At 43.1% G+C, this 19,123-nt stretch overlaps 1 protein-coding gene across 3 annotated transcripts in view; it reads left to right on the plus strand.

Moving 5' to 3' along the window:
• The window catches only part of LOC122710409, a 209,238-nt gene that overhangs the window by 121,109 nt on the left and 69,006 nt on the right, over positions 1-19,123 (plus strand). For all 3 annotated transcript variants that reach the window (XR_006345925.1, XM_043928249.1, XM_043928252.1), the window contains exon 4: positions 1,604-2,063. Coding sequence is in view for 2 of the 3 variants with exons in the window: in XM_043928249.1 (XP_043784184.1) it covers positions 1,604-1,799 (196 nt within the window). In the remaining variant the exon portion in view is untranslated. The remainder of the gene's footprint in view (positions 1-1,603; positions 2,064-19,123) is intronic.

Below are 19,123 nucleotides of genomic sequence, written 5' to 3' on the forward strand. Positions count from 1 at the left end.
ATTTGTGAACGAAATAAAAGTAAAGTTATAATAGATATCGATCGATAGCTAGATATCGATGTCTAGATCCATTAAATACCGTCATGTGCGTAATAAGGTCCCAAAAGTCAACACATCGTCGAATCGATACATACGATCTATACATACATATCTCGCAACTTGTCAATTAATATTATTGGTCGGTAAATAATTATATGCAAAATGGTTTGGATATTAATCATCGTGCATCGAAATCGCTTCGACGAAATTCTCGATTGCAATGTATACAACGTGATATCGTAGATAACGATCTAGAAGTGATATCCGGTTCAAAATTATTTGCTAATTTCCTAGCGGGCAAATTCTAAGCGCAATTAGATAGATCGAAAACTAGGGATCGAAGCTTTACACGCGCCATTTCAAATTTCGTATTTACGATTCCATTTATGATTCGGGAACAATCGTCGATGCGGCGATTATTTATCCATAATGCTGCTTCCATAATTCGCCTCGTGAATGAACTTTGACACGTCGATTGATTTAGGTCGCGATAGGTGCTATTGCTATTCTTGTCGATCGAATCCAATTTCGTCGAATTGAAATTTCTTCCAGTCGAAAAGAAACGATCGATCGCAAATTGAGATTGAAACGAAAAGTATTTTCTATCTTATTACACGATTTTAGTGGATTGGATTTGTTTGATCTTTTGGGGTTTGTAACATATTAAACAAAATTGATTTAATAAATTTATCCATCAAAATCTCGTGTATTTTGATCGTGTCTATATTTGCCAATTTAAATTTCCCATCATCAAAATCATCAAAAGTCACGTATTAAGTTTATTCGTTACAAAGTTTGCCGGGTAATAAAATATATTTACAGATCAGAGTCAAAAATTACGACGAAATATTAAATTACAGATATAAATCGAAATCAAATTCATCTCGTGCAAAACGTATAATTTCTTGTAAAGTTTTAATAATAATATTTTAATCCTTCGCTTTTAATCTTAGCTTTCGAACGAGTGAACATTAACATTCGCATTTTACATTTTACATTTTCGCCGTGCGACGAAATTTCGATGCGTGGCACACAGCTCGAGGAAAAATCCAATTGGCCCCTGGACGATGAATGGGGAAAATAAAAAAAGGGAGAAATAGAAAAGAGGAGGGCGTGTGCGTGCGTGCATATTCAGGTGACAAGTAACGTTACGTTCACCGTGGGAAAATGTTCGACAGTGGCACGCCAGAGACGCATAAATCGTCCGTTTTGTCGCAACGAAAATAACACGAATTTATAAACAGCTAAGCATTATTACAAAAAAAAAATCGAATGAATTATCAGACGGTCCAATATCGTCTCTGATTCTTTCCTCGATCCGATATTTCGATAAACCATGTCATTCCAAATCACGAGTATCGTTCGACTTGCTGCCTCCAACGTCATCTAACGAATTTCGCATAATTTTACAATCCTATTACCTTCGAAAATATAACGTAAATTTGTACATTCAAGAATAATTCGTGACACGGTTCTTAAAAAAAAAATATCATATGATATTAATATTTCCAACGATCTCGAAACGAGTCCAAAATCTAATCTAACAAACTTCCCTTTTTTCCAGAATCCAGTACCGGGAAAATTCGAAAAAGAGAGCCACCACCACCATCGATTCCTTTTCCTCGGGAAGGAGGGGGTTTGCCAATAAGGAAAATAGCGCGGAGCGTCTTCGTGGCTCGAACTACTCCTCTCCGTATAAGTGTGCGGTGCATCAGATAAAGGGAGCCGGAATAGAAGCTTATTATGTTCGCTACAAGTGAGAAGGAAGCGGTCCTGCGGCCGGTCACGGCCGTTGGAAAGATAAGAAAAATGGGCGGCCTGCTCGTAACCGCAGAAGTTGTAATTATACAGTGATATTACTACCGAGAAGAGGTAGCCCATAAGGTGTATAATGCGGTGGAAGAGTCATTCTCTTACGGCATTTCACCCCTCCGTCCCCCTCCCCTCGAATCTGGATGAAGAGATACGTGGACAAGAGATAACACGGAGAAGGAGGAATTTATCGTTGGGGTCCCGGTTAAAGGGTGAGTCCTTGCTTGGCATCTCAATTAACGAGGAATTCACGTTGCGCGTTGTCCCGCCGCCAGTTCGATGCATGCGTGTCCCGCTACCGGACTCCTCGCCCCTCGCTCTTCTTTTCGAAGAACGGCCACCGACTGAAAATATAACCGGTCGATTGGTTGGCGCGATACGAGGAGCCGCCTCTGGAAATCGTGCGCCACCGTAGAAAGATTTTTTGTTTTTCTCTCTCTCTTTTTTTGGTGGAGATCGAGCTCGAGATATCATCCTCGAGAGGAACCAAGAACTGGAACTGTTTTTCGGTGTAATTGGTCGATCGGGCGAGATTCGGGCAGTTGTAGGGATATACGTAGGAATCGTAAATTTCCTTATGCTGGTTTGTTGTGATGCGATGATGGAAGTAATTAAGTTAAGGAGGAAACATACTCGGGCGATGATTGTTGGATTAGAATAGGAATAATGGAGAGAATATTTTATTTTATTTTGGAGAAGAAACTATTAACTCGTGCGAGGAAAGATAACGCGATGCGGGAAAGAATTGCTTCAAAATTTGATCGATTCGACTTGCGAATTAATAATATTTGTGTGTCGATGCTCGAACGAAAGGCAGACGCAAAGGGAGGCTCAATTTGGGCCGCGAAATTTCCTTCCCCCTGTAATTCGATTAATTTAATTAATAACGGTTTAATTAACCACATCGTTTTCCCATCAAGCAGAGCAATTCGCGGAATTATTACAGCGCGAGATACGAAATGATAACGCGACATTTGTCACCGCTTAAACGCGAAAGATCATCAAGGAATCATCGCGTCTGTAATTTGGTTAAATTAATTTAATCAACAACGTTAATTGCGGCCTATGGGGCGCCAGAGATTTTCTTTTATCATCTCGCCGCCACGTAGCAATTTGCAGGGTCACGGATAGGCGAGGCAAATATCGGAGGGCCCGTGACTCGAAACAATCGTAATTGCTCGTCTCGTAGGAGAAGATAGGAGGTCGGGCTGTGTGTTTAACGAAAGCGCGATTATATCGTGGGTGAACCGGTTTTCTGTCTCTTTCTCTTTCTCTCTTCTAAATCTGATTAAAGATACCGGCGATGGAGAAGCGAAGGAAAATGGAAGAATAGGAGGGTATTTATTTGTTATCTAACCTCGACGAAAATGAATCTGTCTCCCGGAAACCGCGACCCGCGGTTCCTTTCTTTCTTAACGATTTAACCGATTTCAGATTGGTGCAAGGTTGGGAAAGGATTTAGGAGAATTAAACTTCTTCCGAAATTCTATTTTAATCGGAGATTCGTAATCGAAGTTGCAGCGGGGAGGGAGGAGGAAACGAAAGTTTTGTGCGGATTTGATGGCGAATAATTCTTCTCGAAGAATATTATTTTCGAATAGAATTGAGAATTGTACAGAGAGATCAATATTAATTTTATTAACAGTTTTGACTTAATATTAAATCGAAGGAAACGAAATCTGATCGATCTAAACTAAATTTCTAATTTGAAAAAAAATTCTAATCGCCGTTAGAAAAAAATAAAAACCTTGCTTCATCTTTTGCTAATTTTCATTTCGATCCATCGCAATGCAAACGAATTCCATATACAAAAGCGACACCGCGAAGAGACAGGGATTCGTCGATTAATCCCGACGAACCGAACTTTAATAAAGCAAGCAATTCAACCGTACCAGCTGTATTACGTATTTACGTAACAATGGCGGCAGCAACAGGAGGAAGCTCTTCCTCGCGCTCCAGTTGACAAAGTCAAGTCCCTCCATCAGCGCCATTTCCGCCTGTTCGACGGTAATCTCGACGGCGCGAAGGGCTTCTTCGTAACAACGATTGTCATCCGGAACCCCTGTCGACCCCGTCTTTGTATGCACCCTCTCCGCATCCCCTAATCGCCTTGTAAATGTCGGTCACGGATACCGATCGTCGCCAATTGTCACTGCCACGTGTAGTACAAACGTACGTTGCGTGGACAATATTCGTGTTGTATTTTGGAATTAGTGGATTCCGAGAAAAAGGGGAGGGGTTGTCGAATTTGGATGGAGTGAAGATTGAAGTTTTAACTGGGGGAAGAGGCATTTTTTATTTTCCTATTTTCTCCTAAGAAAATATGGATATAAATTGTTTTTCGATGACAATGATGGAATCGGTGGTGGTTTTAAACCACCTATGTAAAAATATAATTAATTCCAGAGAGAATCGATACATTACAAATTTATACGCCGTACATATGGATTGTAAAATTTGGATAAGGAGAGAAAGTAAAACGATTCCCTTCTGTCCAAGAATTGAATTGATCTCGATTAAGATTTTCGATTGAAAGAACCGATAAAAACCAGCTGTAAAGATATCGATCGCGTACAAATAACTAGCGTGATTTTCTTTCAACGATTTTACCTCCTTAAACAAATTTCCCTCCCTCGGAAAGATCGTTCCTTATTATTACTTACAAATTTCTTTTAAAATCGAAATTTTTGTTAGATCCATTTTTCTCTCTTTATAAATTCATTCGTATTCTCCTCTCAGCGAATAAACGATTTATATATACGTCTCTTCGTAACGACTCCCTTCGTTTTCGTGTCGCATCCCTCCGCATCCCTTAATCGCTTCATAAATGTCGGTCAAGAATACCGATGACGATGACACGAGTACGACGCGTATCCTGCCCTCCTCTCGCCGACCCACTCGACCGACACTCGTCCCCTTTCCCCCTTATGATAAGTGGATCCCGACCTCGCCTCGCCTCGCCCTCTGACGGCGCATATATCCGAGAACTATATTTTTCAGTGTCAAAAGTAAGACGATTTTTCCACCCCTGCACAGGGGCTCTCGCTTTATGCGAGGGGAAGGGGATGAAATCGTAGGATCCGACGCTTGCCTCAGCGACTTTTCTCAGAGTTCTTCGTGGCTGGAATCTGGAACCGATGGGACATCCAGTCCAGGGGGAGGGGGAATGTAGTTTGGGAATCGATAAAGTGTTTTTCGGAGTTTTGATGGGAGGGAAAAAAAGGAGAAGAAGAAGAAGAAGAAAGGAGAGAAGAGGGACCATTGATATTGATATGGTAACCGTATTTTCTTTCTTTCTTTTTTTTTTTTCCCGCGTGTTATTTATTAGGTATTTAGGTGGAGATAGGTGTAAGCGAAGGGGGTGTTTTTTCCCTCGACGTAGGCAGTTTTACACGTGTAATGGATGGATAGGAATCTATTCTATTTGTCCGAGTGATATATCATTGAAAAAGAGGATCTGGAAGAGGAATTGGAATACGATCAAAAGTTTGTTCGAGTTAAGATACTCGGGAGGGGGAATCTTTTCCCGGGAAGGAAAATTGATACATCGAAGTTACTCTCTCTCTTATCGGCTCGTTTTATCTATAAGAGAAATGTTATAGAGGAGGATGTGTAACTACTACTCCTAACTATATATATAATTTATATAATCAACACATAAAAAGTTTCAAATCTCTCCACGTAGCTTAAATTAACCGCCTTGACTCCACGCATTTTAAAACCGCGAAATGGAAGATGTTAAACTTTCATCCCCTGGAGAAAACCGCGTTAACCAACTCGGCGTGCTACGAGTCCTCGAGAAACATCGAATCTCATCGTCTGCTCTAAAATTCCACGCATTTCGACGAGGAGAAAAAGATATCCTCTCCCGAGATTGTAAATCTCTCATAGAGAAACGAATTAAATTAACCCTATCCTTTCAACTCTAACCATTTCTAAGCCACGAAATTCGCGAAAATCTCGTCGAATCGAGAAATACCGACCCTTCCCCATTTACCGTCATTCAGCGCAAGGGGATGAAAACGCGATCCTCCACGAGAAAGACGAACAACGAAAGGGAAGGGAAGTAAATGGAGAAGTGATAAAACTATCTGGTTATCCAATCGTGGTACTACTTCCGGGGTCCCAAAAGCTCGTTCACGGTCCCATAAATGGACGACGGGGCCGTGGTACGCTTGGCTGCCGTGACATTTTTCATCGAGCGGACGGGAAATCGAAGGGGTGAAGCGAGTACGGTGTATGAAATTCGAGAATTCTAACCAGCGGTGGAGAAACTCGCTCGAAGGTGACGAAGTGACAGGGGTTAATGGACGATTAAGTCGAGGGTGGAGAGCTGGTTATAGAGGGGAGTCGAGTCGGGGAAACTCTCGACGATTGGACGATTTATGTTGCAAAAATAAAATCGAAGATATGAAAGATTCGATGGTGAAGATTATTAGAAGGAACAGACAGTATTATTTTTCTGTCGAAATTATTCTTTTAAAATCGCTTTTATTTTTTTTCTCTTTTTTTACGAACGGCGAGAAATATTCTTATTTATTTATAATACGCTCAGAAATCGATCTGTTCGTTCTGCGTACACTGACTATGAAAAACTGAAGGGGTTAATGGAAAACTGGTACGATTCTTTCCAAAAATAGAACAAGTTCGACAAATGAAATATTATTTATTCGAGAAGCGTATGAGAAATTCGTCTGTTTCAAACAATGAAGATGAAAAAGTAAAATACGAAAGAGTATTTTTTTCTCCCGAAAATGGAACAAATAGATACATGGATTGGGAAAGAATTTCCAATTCGCATTTCCTCCGTTATCTCGAACAATGATGAGAATCATCAAAAGCAGCGATACGTGCTTGAGATGTCGAAACGTTGCACGGCTCTCAAAGTTTATCGCAGTACAAGAAGCACGTTGCTGTTGCGGATGTAACACAGTTATAACGTTATACAAATGTTAATGGCGAGGATCAAACGAAATCCTCCCCTAAGTCATGGACAGTGATCGTGGACAAAAGGACGATGCTGTTTAGCGAACAAGGGAGAAAGCATTCACGTGCCTACCCTTTCTCCTTACCGTGAATCACTTGTGCTTTGTTAATCCTAACTGTTTCGTCGATCCTATGAAATCTTCTTTATTCTTTTTTGTGTATTATGCGCATTAAAAGGCAATCGAATCGAAGATACATAATTCGTCATTTGTTCAACCCAACTTTTGTTAACTAACCACGGACGATACAAATTTTGCAAAATATCCTATTTAGAAGGCAAATTAATCAGAAAAGTAAAATTTTCACTCTAAAACTTGAAACACGAATAATGGAAAGGACTAATGGAAAGCAATCAAGCAAAAACCAGAGCAGAGCACTTATCGCCAAAGAAATTCTAATCATCGTTTACAATGGGATTATTAAAATTTATAATTAAACCTCACGTTGGGATTATAATCAGAAGGCTACAATGTTCCTCCTCTCCAATTTCAGCCCAATGGCCCAAAGGTGATCCGCTCCGATGCACTGTTCTCCGTTATTCGTTACGGTATATTTACAAAGTTCGACGAAACGTATAATACGTTTTCGTGCTGCAACTTTACCAGCCATTCGTGTTAGGCTGGAACAATTTAAAGTAAAAGCTGGAGGCAACGAAAGTAATCAGCAGCGAGGCAACCGGCAGAAAAATAATTGATTCTTAGATCAACGTTTTCGAACTCGTTCTCTTCGATCCATTCTCGAGAGAATGGAACTAATAAATTCGTTCCTTTTTTTTTCTTTTCTCTCTCTTCCTCGCGGAATTTTCGAGTTAATCTCTAACGATCGACGAGGCTCGTCGTACCGTAAATTTTTCCACGAAAACCTTATCATTTACAATCGCGGCCCGTCGCGCCTGTAAAAGCCCGGTGTCCGAGGCAGACTCTCGTAAAACGGGAACCGCACGATCGAACCACCCCCGCTGGACAGAAAAATGGATTTTACGTCGCACTTGCCGATCCTACGATGGAAACAACCGGAATTTCGCTGAATTTCGAGCGGATTTCGTATCTCCTCGAAGCATCTTCCCCCATGTGTATACGTATCTCGAGATCCCAATTAGAATTCGCCCGCTATTTCAACATCCACCGTGACGTTTATACGATTCGATCATCGAGATGGGATATTTCTTCTTACTGAATATTATATTCACCGAGCAATTTTTGCGAGTGTTCGATCCCTGTGAGATGGCTCGACTCAAATTTCTCAACGCGTATTCAAGGAACGTATCATCATCGTGAGAGCAACTCTTCCAAACGCGAAAGCGGTAGCCCACGATAAGAAGATAATCATCGAACATTTAATCTCCGAAACTCGGTGGAGCGACTCTCGACGGGGATGTGTCGTAGATCTACTTGGCCGATTAACGCGTTGACAAAGGCGATGCATCGTGGAGGAATGTGGACGCGTAGGTTCGAAACGAGATCGAAATCCTGCCGGTGACTCACGGCGAGGACTCACGGTTTTTCGAGAGAGTCGAGATGCTTCCACCTGCGGGTGAAGAATCTCGAACAGGGACACGAGAAGAGGCGGCTTAAGAGATCGGTTAATCGGCTTATCTGAGCTGACTGACGGCGAGCCGAAACTCGACTTGGAGAGCGTGCAGGCGAGCGTTTTTAAGCGGAAAGCCTGGCTCTGATGGGCTGAAACGCTCGCGAGACGCCGGATATGTAAATACTTTTCCTTCGATACCGGTTTATCCGATTTCCATGAGAGACGAGGAGGGTCGCTAACCCTTACTCGATCGCTTTCAGAGTTTGTAGTACGTTTACGTTAAGTATATAGGAGCATTGGTGGGAAGGAAGCGTTAAAGTGGTTCGGATTGAATTGAATAATTGGTGGCGAATTTTTATTTTTGGAGATTGAATGAGGATTCGTTCGATTATTCGAACGTGATATTTTGGATATCTTGGTGTGTTGAGGTGGGTTTGAGGAGGAAGAGGAATTAAAATTAGAAGGAATTGAATTTTGATAGACCGTGAAGTCTATGGATTTTTCTATGGATTTTTCTATGGATTTGTTAAACTTTTTTTCAATTAACTTTGATATCTTCTTGGTTTGACGTTTGAAATTGTGTAACATCAAATGTAAATTTGCGAATTATAACGTAGAAGATATATATTTTTGCATGAATGCACCAAGATATTTTGCGAAAAATTGAACATTTAGAAATTATTGTACTGATCGCTGAATAAGTTAACAATTACACGTTGATGCAATCGAATCTAAATTCTATCGAAATAATGGATAAATTTCCAGAATTATTAATTATTATATTTGATAATTATTTCCGGAATAAACTGGTACGAAATCAAATAACAACAAATATAATAGGAAATCTAATAACACAAAAGCCAAATCTGATTGAAACGATAATCGAATGATATAAATACAAAACGTAATTGCAATTAATTTTCCAATAATCTCGCCTCGTCCTACATACTTGCAAACACTAATAATCGCATGAAAATTCTTAATCTCGGGCAAGAAATATTTATGAAACAAATTTTAATAACTACTGGACCGTTATTTCTTTCTAAACTTCGTTGCACTTAAGAAAGAGAAATTCAATTTGAAAAAAAAAAAAATCTCTTTCGTTCATCGCTCATTGACTCGACTTACACAACCCTCGAAAAAAAATTATCTCCGGAAAAGGGGAAGCGCCATAACCAAGCTCCCCTTATTATCCATCAGGAAAACCCGGTCTCAATCGACTGGAATTCCTCGATGGTTCGAAACAAGCTTCCATTCGAAGGGACACGCGTAACACGGAAGCGCGCGATAAAAAGAGTGCGGAATAGGGTGGAAAGGGGGACAGGGGATGGAAAGTAAATGAATGGAATCTGCCTGGAATGAAGGCAAGGAGCGGTGCTCGTGGCTGACATTCATTTTCCGGCTCTCCCCTCCTCGATCCTCGCAGGAAACACGAAGTACAAAACACGGAACCTTGTCGCGCAACCTTCCACCCCTTTTTTTCTCTCTCGCTTTTCTTAAACACCGGTGTGTTTTCCCTGGCCACTCTCACTCCGCTTGCTGCCAGGAATCCAACGTGAAAGGAGCAGCGGGTATCTGTGAAAAAAAACGAGAGAGCGAGCTCCTTTCGTTCGCGAAGGGGTGAAAAGTGCACGCAGGCATAATGGAGAATAGAGGGGTGGGGGAGGAATTGGAGAAAAGGGCGACCGACTGCATCTTTCCGCTATTCGTGTCAGTCGGTTGGCCTTATCTGAGTCGCGACTGTCGATCTGGAACGAAAAGATAACCGAGGGCGAACAATGAGGACGAGCCTTTGCCGGTGGAAGGAAAGGGGAGATGGCGAATAACACGAATTAAGCACGAAGAGTGTCGGTCGCTCGTGACGGGGGTGGCGATGCGGGGAGGAAGCGGTCGGGCTGTTTGAAGGCTGTTCTTGGTCGAGGATGATGGTTATGGGGCGAGATTCGGCTAGATCGTGGAGATTAGAGCGCGTTTTACGCGCGCGTGTGTTTCTATGAGAGATGGACAGAGGTGTACTTATTTATTATGTTTGGATGGGGCATTGTGCTCGATAATCCAGCGAGATGGAAACAAATATGCGAATTGGAAATTTCGGAGTAACGCAAACCGAAATTCGCGTCAACAAATCGATCGAAATGACGAAGAACGATAAACGTGTGATATACGTGGCACGTGTAATACGTTGAAATTCAAATTCTAGAGAAAAAAAGAATGGAATAATCATTTTCTTTGTTTAATCAAGTTCTCTGATATCTAACGTTATAAAAATGAATTTCAACGAGAACAGAGGAATCTCTTCTCTCCTTCCTCGCTTCTCTAATTCCTCCAATTATTTAATTTATCCCTTTCTAATTTCCGGGAAAAAAGTAAATTTGCTTCGATTCAGCGCGTTCCCCTAATCTGTTTGGAATATATCGAGCGTAAAGCGTTCGCCAGGAACGCGACAGGGCAGGAAGACGTGTTGGCGTCTGGTGGCTCGGCAACAACGCCCAGATCTTCCATCCTTGGGCGTTCGCGTGTGTACGTTTCCCGCGGGTAAACGTCATTTTCTCGAGGTGTGTATAGAAAGCCCTCCGCGCAATGCACGTTGAAACACTTCATATCAAAAGTGACTCTCTTCCTCTCTCCATCTCCTCCCAAAACCGCTCCGCTTGTAAACAGCTCGTTGGATGGCTTCAGCATTACCCGATCTTAATAAGGAACCAACACGCGAGCCGTTGAAAAATAGTATTCGAGGAGGAGATTTAAGAGCTCGCTCGCCCGTCTAATAATTTTCTGCAACACGGTCACACACTTTGCGTAAATTCACTCTTATCCAAAACTTAATTATCCCAAACGGTACAACAAGTGTTACCAGATGCAATATAAAGATAACAAGTAAAACAAGACGGATAACTTAACAAAATTTTCGCTTCTCTTCCACGTTTTGTCTCCTATTCGACTCTCGAGGATTGGCATCACGTCTGGCGAGGATCGATCGAGACCCAGAGCAGCACACGTGGTTCCAAGACGGTCGTAATGAGCTGAAAGAGAACACAGGGAGGAATCTTTCCCGAAGGAAGTTGATGGCAACGGAGGAGCAAGGACGAGCAAAAGGTTGGGAATAAATTGCGCCCGTGCCGATCGAAATTCCCATGGACGAGCGGATCGGAAATGGGAATGACGTATAAAGGAGCCAGAGCACGTAGGGTCAGTTTACCAGGCGCAGGCATATCCTGTACACCGTCGAGGAACCCCCTCCGGCAAATCTCGTGTACGTCCAACTCGTCGCGTGACCCTGGCCGCCGGGGCCTTCGGTTGAATACTGATCGGGCCCCCCCTCAGAGACCCCTGAAACGGTTCTCTCGTGCCTTTGTAAAATCAGTAGCGAACCTTTTTTGCTCGACTATCCTTGCTCCCTTTATACTCGCATTCCTTTCTGTCGTCTTGTAACCGCCCGCGTTATGTATCTTCTCGAGGATGCGTCCGGCTCGTTACGTTTCCCCCCTCGTCGCGAAGGATAAGGAAAAAGGCCGCGTTTTCCGCATTAACGTGCGTTCCTCTCCTTTCCCCGCTCCTTCCTTTTACGAGCAGACCGCTCGCAGGAAAATAGGAAATATTCCGGTTGGCATCTTCCCTCTCGAGGTTTTCTTTCTCCCCTTTCGAGAATCAGTCTTCTCTGGGATGGGATGAAAGAAGTGGATTATTTTGCAAGAAAGTAGGATGTGACACGAAAGTGGTCAGGAGGATCGAAAGGAACGATTATTCGAGTTTCTCGACTCGGTAATCGGCGAACCAACGTACCACTGGAAATGTTTTTTCCATCGCGGTGTATCGAGACACAGGTTGACAGGTCGATTCGAACGGGGAGGGAGGCAACGTTTCGATTCGATTTCTTTCGGGAAAGTTGTTAAGAGAGGGATCTCCGTGAGTACCTGTTTCATCGATTCGTTTCGTGTACCGATCAGATAAGCCAGGTAGCCCGAACTCCTCCTTCTCGTCTGATTCTGACAACTTCTTTTACTCTTTCTCTCTTCCTCGATGTCCCTTGCACCCCAAGTGGACACCATTTTCCAACCATCCTCCCCTCGCTCCCTCCACTCCCTTCCCATCGGCCGGCATACCGATCCCGTTCATAAAAAATTCCCTCTTTCGAGTCTACCTTTCATCTCGGCCGGATTACCACGTGTACCAAGCGGCACATCTGCCTTCTTCTACCGTCGCGGAAATATACTTTAATTTACCGGCTGTCAAAGCGTGCCAGTTCTTTCCTTCCGTGTTTCTTCCCCTTATCAGTGTCCCGTGCAATTCTATCCACCCCCTCTATCTCTTTCCTACTACCCTCTCTTCCTCCTACTTTTCTCCTTTTCTTTTTTTACATCCTCGTTTCCTCGCTTCACTTCTCTTTTCTTTCTTTTCCTCTTTTTTCTTTTTTTTTCTTCCTCCGTCTACTACCACGTCTGCCACTTCCTTCTTCCGGCACCGCCGCCACTGTCTTGCCACGCGTCTTCCAGCACGCGCCCCCTGCATATAGATTTCCCTCCGCAGACGGAGGAGGGCAGGGATGGCCGCCGCCTCCCTGTCTCGCGAGTTAAAGCGGACGTCACCTAACGTCGCCACGGTAATCTATTTACGTCAAGGATATCGAGATAGCTACACCCAGACGAGATTAGCTTCGATCCTCCTCCCTTGTCTCCCGCCACCACGCTCGAACGTTAATTTCATTTTTGGTATCGTTAGCAGCTGATCGCGAGCGTCTGGAGGGGAGGGAGGGTCTGTCTGGACTACCCTCACGGCCGCGATACAGTTTGTAATTCGATGGCTTGCATAATGGAATTACCGGAGTCTTTGTGAACGGAGGCCGGATGCGAAGGGGTGGAAGAACAAGAGTGAGATAATTGTGAAACGCGCCATACGCTCGTCTCCTTATCTGCCGCGCGAATACTTGATGAGCAAAGAGGAGAGAAGAAGTTTTTGGGGAAGTAGTTTTGGAATGCGAGAGAATGGAAATGGGGGAGGATGCGCAACGAGATTTCGGGAGAGGGATGATAAGTCTACGGGGGATAATTGAGGAAGGTGAATGGGAGGACGTCGTGGAAGGATCTTTTTGGTGCGTTAAGAGGAATGTGAGCAAGGTTTTTGTGAAACCTTTCCTCTCCAGTTTGAGATTTCTTAGCTGATGATTTTGTTCTCACTCGAAGCAAGAAACGAGTAATATCGATATATGTAACACTATAATCTCTACAATGCGTATCAAAGTTAATAAGTTGTGCCGAAATTTCAAGTTTTCGAGTCTCTTTTCGCAAAGTTAGATCCGCCGTTTCTCGAGCACGAAACGTTTAAAAGAAAAAGGAAAAAAATGGCAGGGAACCAATAATTCAGACGTCAGACTTCTCAACAGGGCCACTCATTCGAAGCGCGCGTTTACTCGCTCCACGAGAAATCCACGCTCGTGCAAGTGTCTCTCGGGCAACCGCGGCACGTCCTCCAGACAGACATTTCCTTCCGAAGCACGTAGCGTCTTGTGGCCGTGCCCGAAGAATATGCACGTCCCGAACGAGTACCGTTCCACCCCCCTTCCCTCCGCTCTCCTCCCTTCAATCCGCGCGAATCGGAGGGCCTCGGGGCGATCTCTGAAACGTCGCGATCTCCCCGGGACGTTTCTTCCGGTTACACAACTCTCTTCTTGTCTTATCTTCCTCATCTCGATCCCACCGCCATTTCCATCTCGTTTCGTCCTCCTCCTCCTCCTCTCCCTCCCTCCATTTCGCTCTCAATTTCTCCGCGAAAGGACGGCCCTTCCACTTCGTTCGCCTCGTTACGCTCCACCATTCCTCTCTTTTCAATTTCTTCCTCGTCGTCGACTTCCTGCAGTTGGTTTCTTTTTTCTTTTTTTTTTTTTTTCTTCTTCTTCTTTTCTCCTCTCGAGATTTCTTTCGTTCAAATATCTCAAAGAGGGTAGTTATAGAGGCGGTGGGTAAACAGGGTGGATGGATTTTGGTGGGAGAAGGGACGGAAAGGTTGTGCGATTCGTTGGAAAGGGTTGAAAAGGGGGGCGCGTCCTCCTCGGCCGGAGGATCATTTTCGCGCCCGCGATTCCGCGGAAACGAGCTCGCGAGTGAATGAGATCGCGCCACGAGATTCTTCGCCGTCCCTTGGAATAAGGCGTTGCGTATTTATACCGTTGATTGCGCGAGGAAAAGCGTGAAAAGAGGCCGTGCATCTCGCTCGGCCAGAGAAGAGATTCTCTGCATACGCGTGTGTGCGTATAGGAGACACGCGTTGGAGGAGGGGAAAGGGGCGAGGTATAAGAATGGGAATGGAATGATCGATAGGGAGAGGAAGATGGTTGATCGAAGATGAGAGCGAAGAAAAGAGGAATCCGACGTTGGATCCGACGTTGTCTGCGAGTCTTCAAGCTCGTGGATTCTATTCCGCAGCCGGGATTGTCTGTCCGTTTTTTCAGCGGGCGTCCGCGCGCGATTCCTCGCGGGGACGTTAGTGAAATTGATTGGCGCGGCTTGCTCCTGGCATTTTCGAATCGGTCGGTAAATTGGAATTTAAGAGAATTGACTTGTCTTTCTTGGAAAGAAAATTAGAGCGACGATTTTTCGTTCACTGCCTTGGAAAAGAAAAAAAAGAAAGCTTGGAAGTAGAATTGTGTAGAGTCGAGAGTTAATTCTAATTCCCGTTATTTCAACGTTCAAAGTCCAAGATCCATTCGATTCGAAATTTTTATTCAATCTCCCCTTCTACGAATCTATATTATTTTAACCTAAGGGAAAAGGGAATCAACGAATCGCCAACGTTAATCCTTTTCCCTCTTTTCTCGCAATTTTCTTCCCTTCTTCCCCTTGTTCAATTTCTCACGGTTGTCGGATAATCGTTACCTCTTAAATGTTATTTTGCCTATGTTATTCGAAGCGTTGAACAATGGCTTGATCTTTCTATTTTTCCTTCCTCTCTTCTCGTTTCTCTTCTTCTCGTAAAATCTCTTTTGACTCGGACGGGATAGAGGTAGGTCGGAATATCTCTAGAGCGGAATATCTCTCTCTCTCTCTCTATATATATATATATATATATATAAGCGCGGGGGAAGGGAGAGAAGATCGACCGAGCATAATCCTAATATTCCGTGGACCATCTATTGTCCGCGATCCAGGAAGTTGTTCGCGGATAAAAGCGGCACGACTCGCTTTTCGGGTGACTAATCACCGTGACTTAGCTCCGGCTTACCCGCAGTGTACAAGGAGACATCATAAATTTGCCGCGATTCCGCGCGGAATGGAACAATCGCCGTTGTTGTTGGAGAAATTGAAAGTCGCGCGTGATCTCTCTCTCTCTCTCTCTCTCTCTCTCTCTCTCTCTCTCTCTCTCTCCTCGTCGTCTCTCTTCGTCGTGAAAACGATTCGTTCCACGCGAATAATTGATAATAACGATGTAGTACGTTTCTTTTTTTCCTTCCATCCACCGCCATTTGTACGAAAATACGCGATAACGCAGGGAGGGGGAGGGGGAGGGGGGCGCTTTGAATGAAATTAAAATATAGTTGGAAGCTTTTTGCCGGGAGCGCAAGGACGAGCATCTGTATTAATTAAAGCACGGGAAAGGGATATTTTCACACTCCCTTTCGCCTCGTAATTAAATTGTTTGGCAAATTAATAAACTTCCCTGTGTCTCGTCCAATTCTGATAATAATGCGTATTTCCTTCCCTCCCTTCCTCTCCCTTCCCTGTTTCGCCGTTGTGTAAAAAACGGCGCCAACTGTTGGAAAAACGAGAAAAAACGGGGAAGCTCGTGGGCTCACGCGGAAAATGAAGTCAAAGGGAATTCATTTTTAACGAATAACGTTGTAATTTGCCCTTTTTTTTTTTTTTTTTCTTTTTACTTCGCGAACGTTTGAAAAAACGAATCGATTAAAATTATTTATTAGAAATTAAATTCCTCGGGATTTGATCGATAGTCAATTTATATCAAATTCAATTCTCGATAATCGACGTGTCTAGATTTTCAAGAATTTAATAACGTTTGAAATAACGTTTGAATTGGCGTCTACTAAATCATACGTAACTTTAGAAAAAAATACCGTTGAACGCGATGTGAGAAGGGAAAACTTATCGATGATCGTCTCGAAATTTGAAACGTTCGAAAAGATCTATCATCTTTTTTTTTTTTTTTTTTTTCGTCAGAGAATTCTCGATCGAAATGATGTGAACTTTCCCAGGCCAAATTTGTATTTCGTTTTCTTTGGAAATAAATACTTCGTGAGCACAATTTTCACTAAAAACTAATATATTCCAAATATCTGGCATCTCGAGATCTTCGATTCTTTCGTAAGAATTATATAATCGAAGTGGAATCGGTTGATATCGGTCTCGAAGCGAGCGTGACGTTACGGAAACGCGGAGGATCTATCGATCGCGACAATGAAACTCGGTCGCTCGCGGCGGAACGAGCTATCAATTACAGGAAAGTTCGATCGAGGTTCCCTCGTCTTACTGGCAAAAAGCTGGCGGTACCTCGTTTCCAGATGTAAATGCCGCCTTATCGACCTAATTACAGTTTCCAGGATTTATATCGTACGAGTCGGGGCGAGTCGGCATGATCCCCTCCTCTCCGGGGTATACTATCAGGAGTCCATAATTCGTTCGCCTTATCTCGTCGAACGGTAACGAATGAACTTTTAACGTTATTTTCCCCGACGAGGCCGGATCGAGTCCGCCATCCTTTCGATAAAACTCGCGTAAACCCCCCCTCCACTTCTCTGATCGTAACGTAAACAAATATTTATACACGATATATATATATACGTGGATACAGAAGAGGGTTGAAATGGAAAATTTAAGATGAGAGTCAAAGAATAATAAAAAAGATATGGCATGGAAGGGAAAAATTATAAGGGAATTAAAAATCGATACAATTACAATCGCAACATTCTTCCTTCAAATTACTTCCTTCGTTGTATACGAAATTCGTATATAAACATGTACTATTTTAAAATTCCTCAAGATTTCCCCATTGCACGTAAAGTGGAAGGAAGCTCCGCTTTAAAATATCGTTTTAGTGACGCAGCCAAGTCAAACTCGAATTAATCCGAATTAAACGATCTCCAATCGTATATAAAAACCCCTCGTTGTTACCTCGTCATCGTTTACAATCGTGAACAGCATCCTTTGATCGTCGGAGGCTGGAAAACTTGGACCTCCCCCCACCTTGATTTCCCCCTGTGTCCCGAACGGGAGACTCGGCAGCGAGGGGAAACGGAAGTGGAGCAACGGTGTGTCCTTTCACCGGCCGGAACGAGGGGTTTTCTGACAGGAAATGGGGACACACGGGATCGTTCTTTCTTGTCTTCGCTTCCGCAATCCGCTTTCGGTCCACAGGGTGGGGGTGGGATATCGGCGGCGAAACGATCGCGCATTGGCACGTTATCAATGCGATTTACGCGCGAACAATCTCGTGGACGTGGGGGGAAGGGAGGCGTAGTTTTCGTTCTTCCCGCGTGCGCTCCATTTATCAAACGCCGCGAAAATTGAACCGGCGGGTCTCGTTAAAAACAGGCCGCTCGAAAACGAGAGCGATCTTCGCGGAATTATCCGAGTTTTGCCCGTTTTCTCTGGATACTCGAGCACAAGATAATTCGATTTTTTGACGACCGCGTTTCAATCGCGAATAATAATCGAAGAATAATTGTGCGTATTTCTGCCGTTTCTCGAATATATAAATAATTTATATGTTCTGACGAATTGTGTAATGAATAATGGTGTGTACAGAAAAATTGTATTATATTTGAGAAATAACGGTAAATTATGATAAATTATTTTGAAAGTAGGGCTAAGGCGAAGTGGAGCGAAGTATTGGCTTCGATTGTTATTTTCGATTCGATCGAAAATTAAAAATCGTAGAGATCGTTTGACGGAAGGGAGGAAGAGGAGAAGGGAACAGCGATGGATGGCGAGTTCCTGTAATTTTCACAAGTTCAATTAGGAAAGAGGGATCCGGTAGCTCTTGCAATTTTAGTTAATTCAATTAGAAGAAAAGAGTTTCTAGTTCTAGTCTGGAAACTTTGATGAATTTAATTAGGGGAAAGACACGCGTCAAAGAAAGATTCGAATTATAAGATATATATTATTAATTGTATTCCTTCTCCCTCCTGTGGAATTTTTATTTCCCTCCCCCTCTCTTTCTCTCTCTCTTTCTCTCGCGGGAATTCTCGTGCTCAACTCGACTAAAGAGTTTCCCTTGCACTTCATAAAATTTCGCAATCTCCACATTTCTTTTCTAACCTCTCTTGGACGCCGCGTCTCTCGCTTACAAATTATGGTTCATTTTAAAAAAATGTCTTACACGTTCCTCGGAATGTCGCAATCTCTATATTTCTCCTTTCCGGACAGGCTGTTCGCTCACGAGTTACGATCCATCCGGAATTACACTTTCGTAATAATAACTTTTAGAAAATTCGAATCCGTTTAATATTCCCGGCAAAAATTTACAATCTTTATCCGGCCACTTCCTCCCTCGTAATTTCCTTTGTTCGGTCGAGAAATAAAAATAATAAGCAAGAATAAACTTTACAGATTCAGAATCTGCGGTCAATCTCTCTCATTGGAAAATATATATATATATATATATACATATATATGATCCGAACAAAAAATTTATACAAGCTTTATCTAACCGCACCGTTCTCCATCATGATTCTCCCTATCACCACAAATATAAATAAAATAAAACTGAACCAAAAGCCTCGAAACAAAATAAATATACGACACGGGTT

The sequence above is a fragment of the Apis laboriosa genome, unplaced genomic scaffold (assembly GCF_014066325.1).
Source record: "Apis laboriosa isolate Shangri-la unplaced genomic scaffold, ASM1406632v1 scaffold14686_cov152, whole genome shotgun sequence".
NCBI lineage: Eukaryota > Metazoa > Arthropoda > Insecta > Hymenoptera > Apidae > Apis > Apis laboriosa.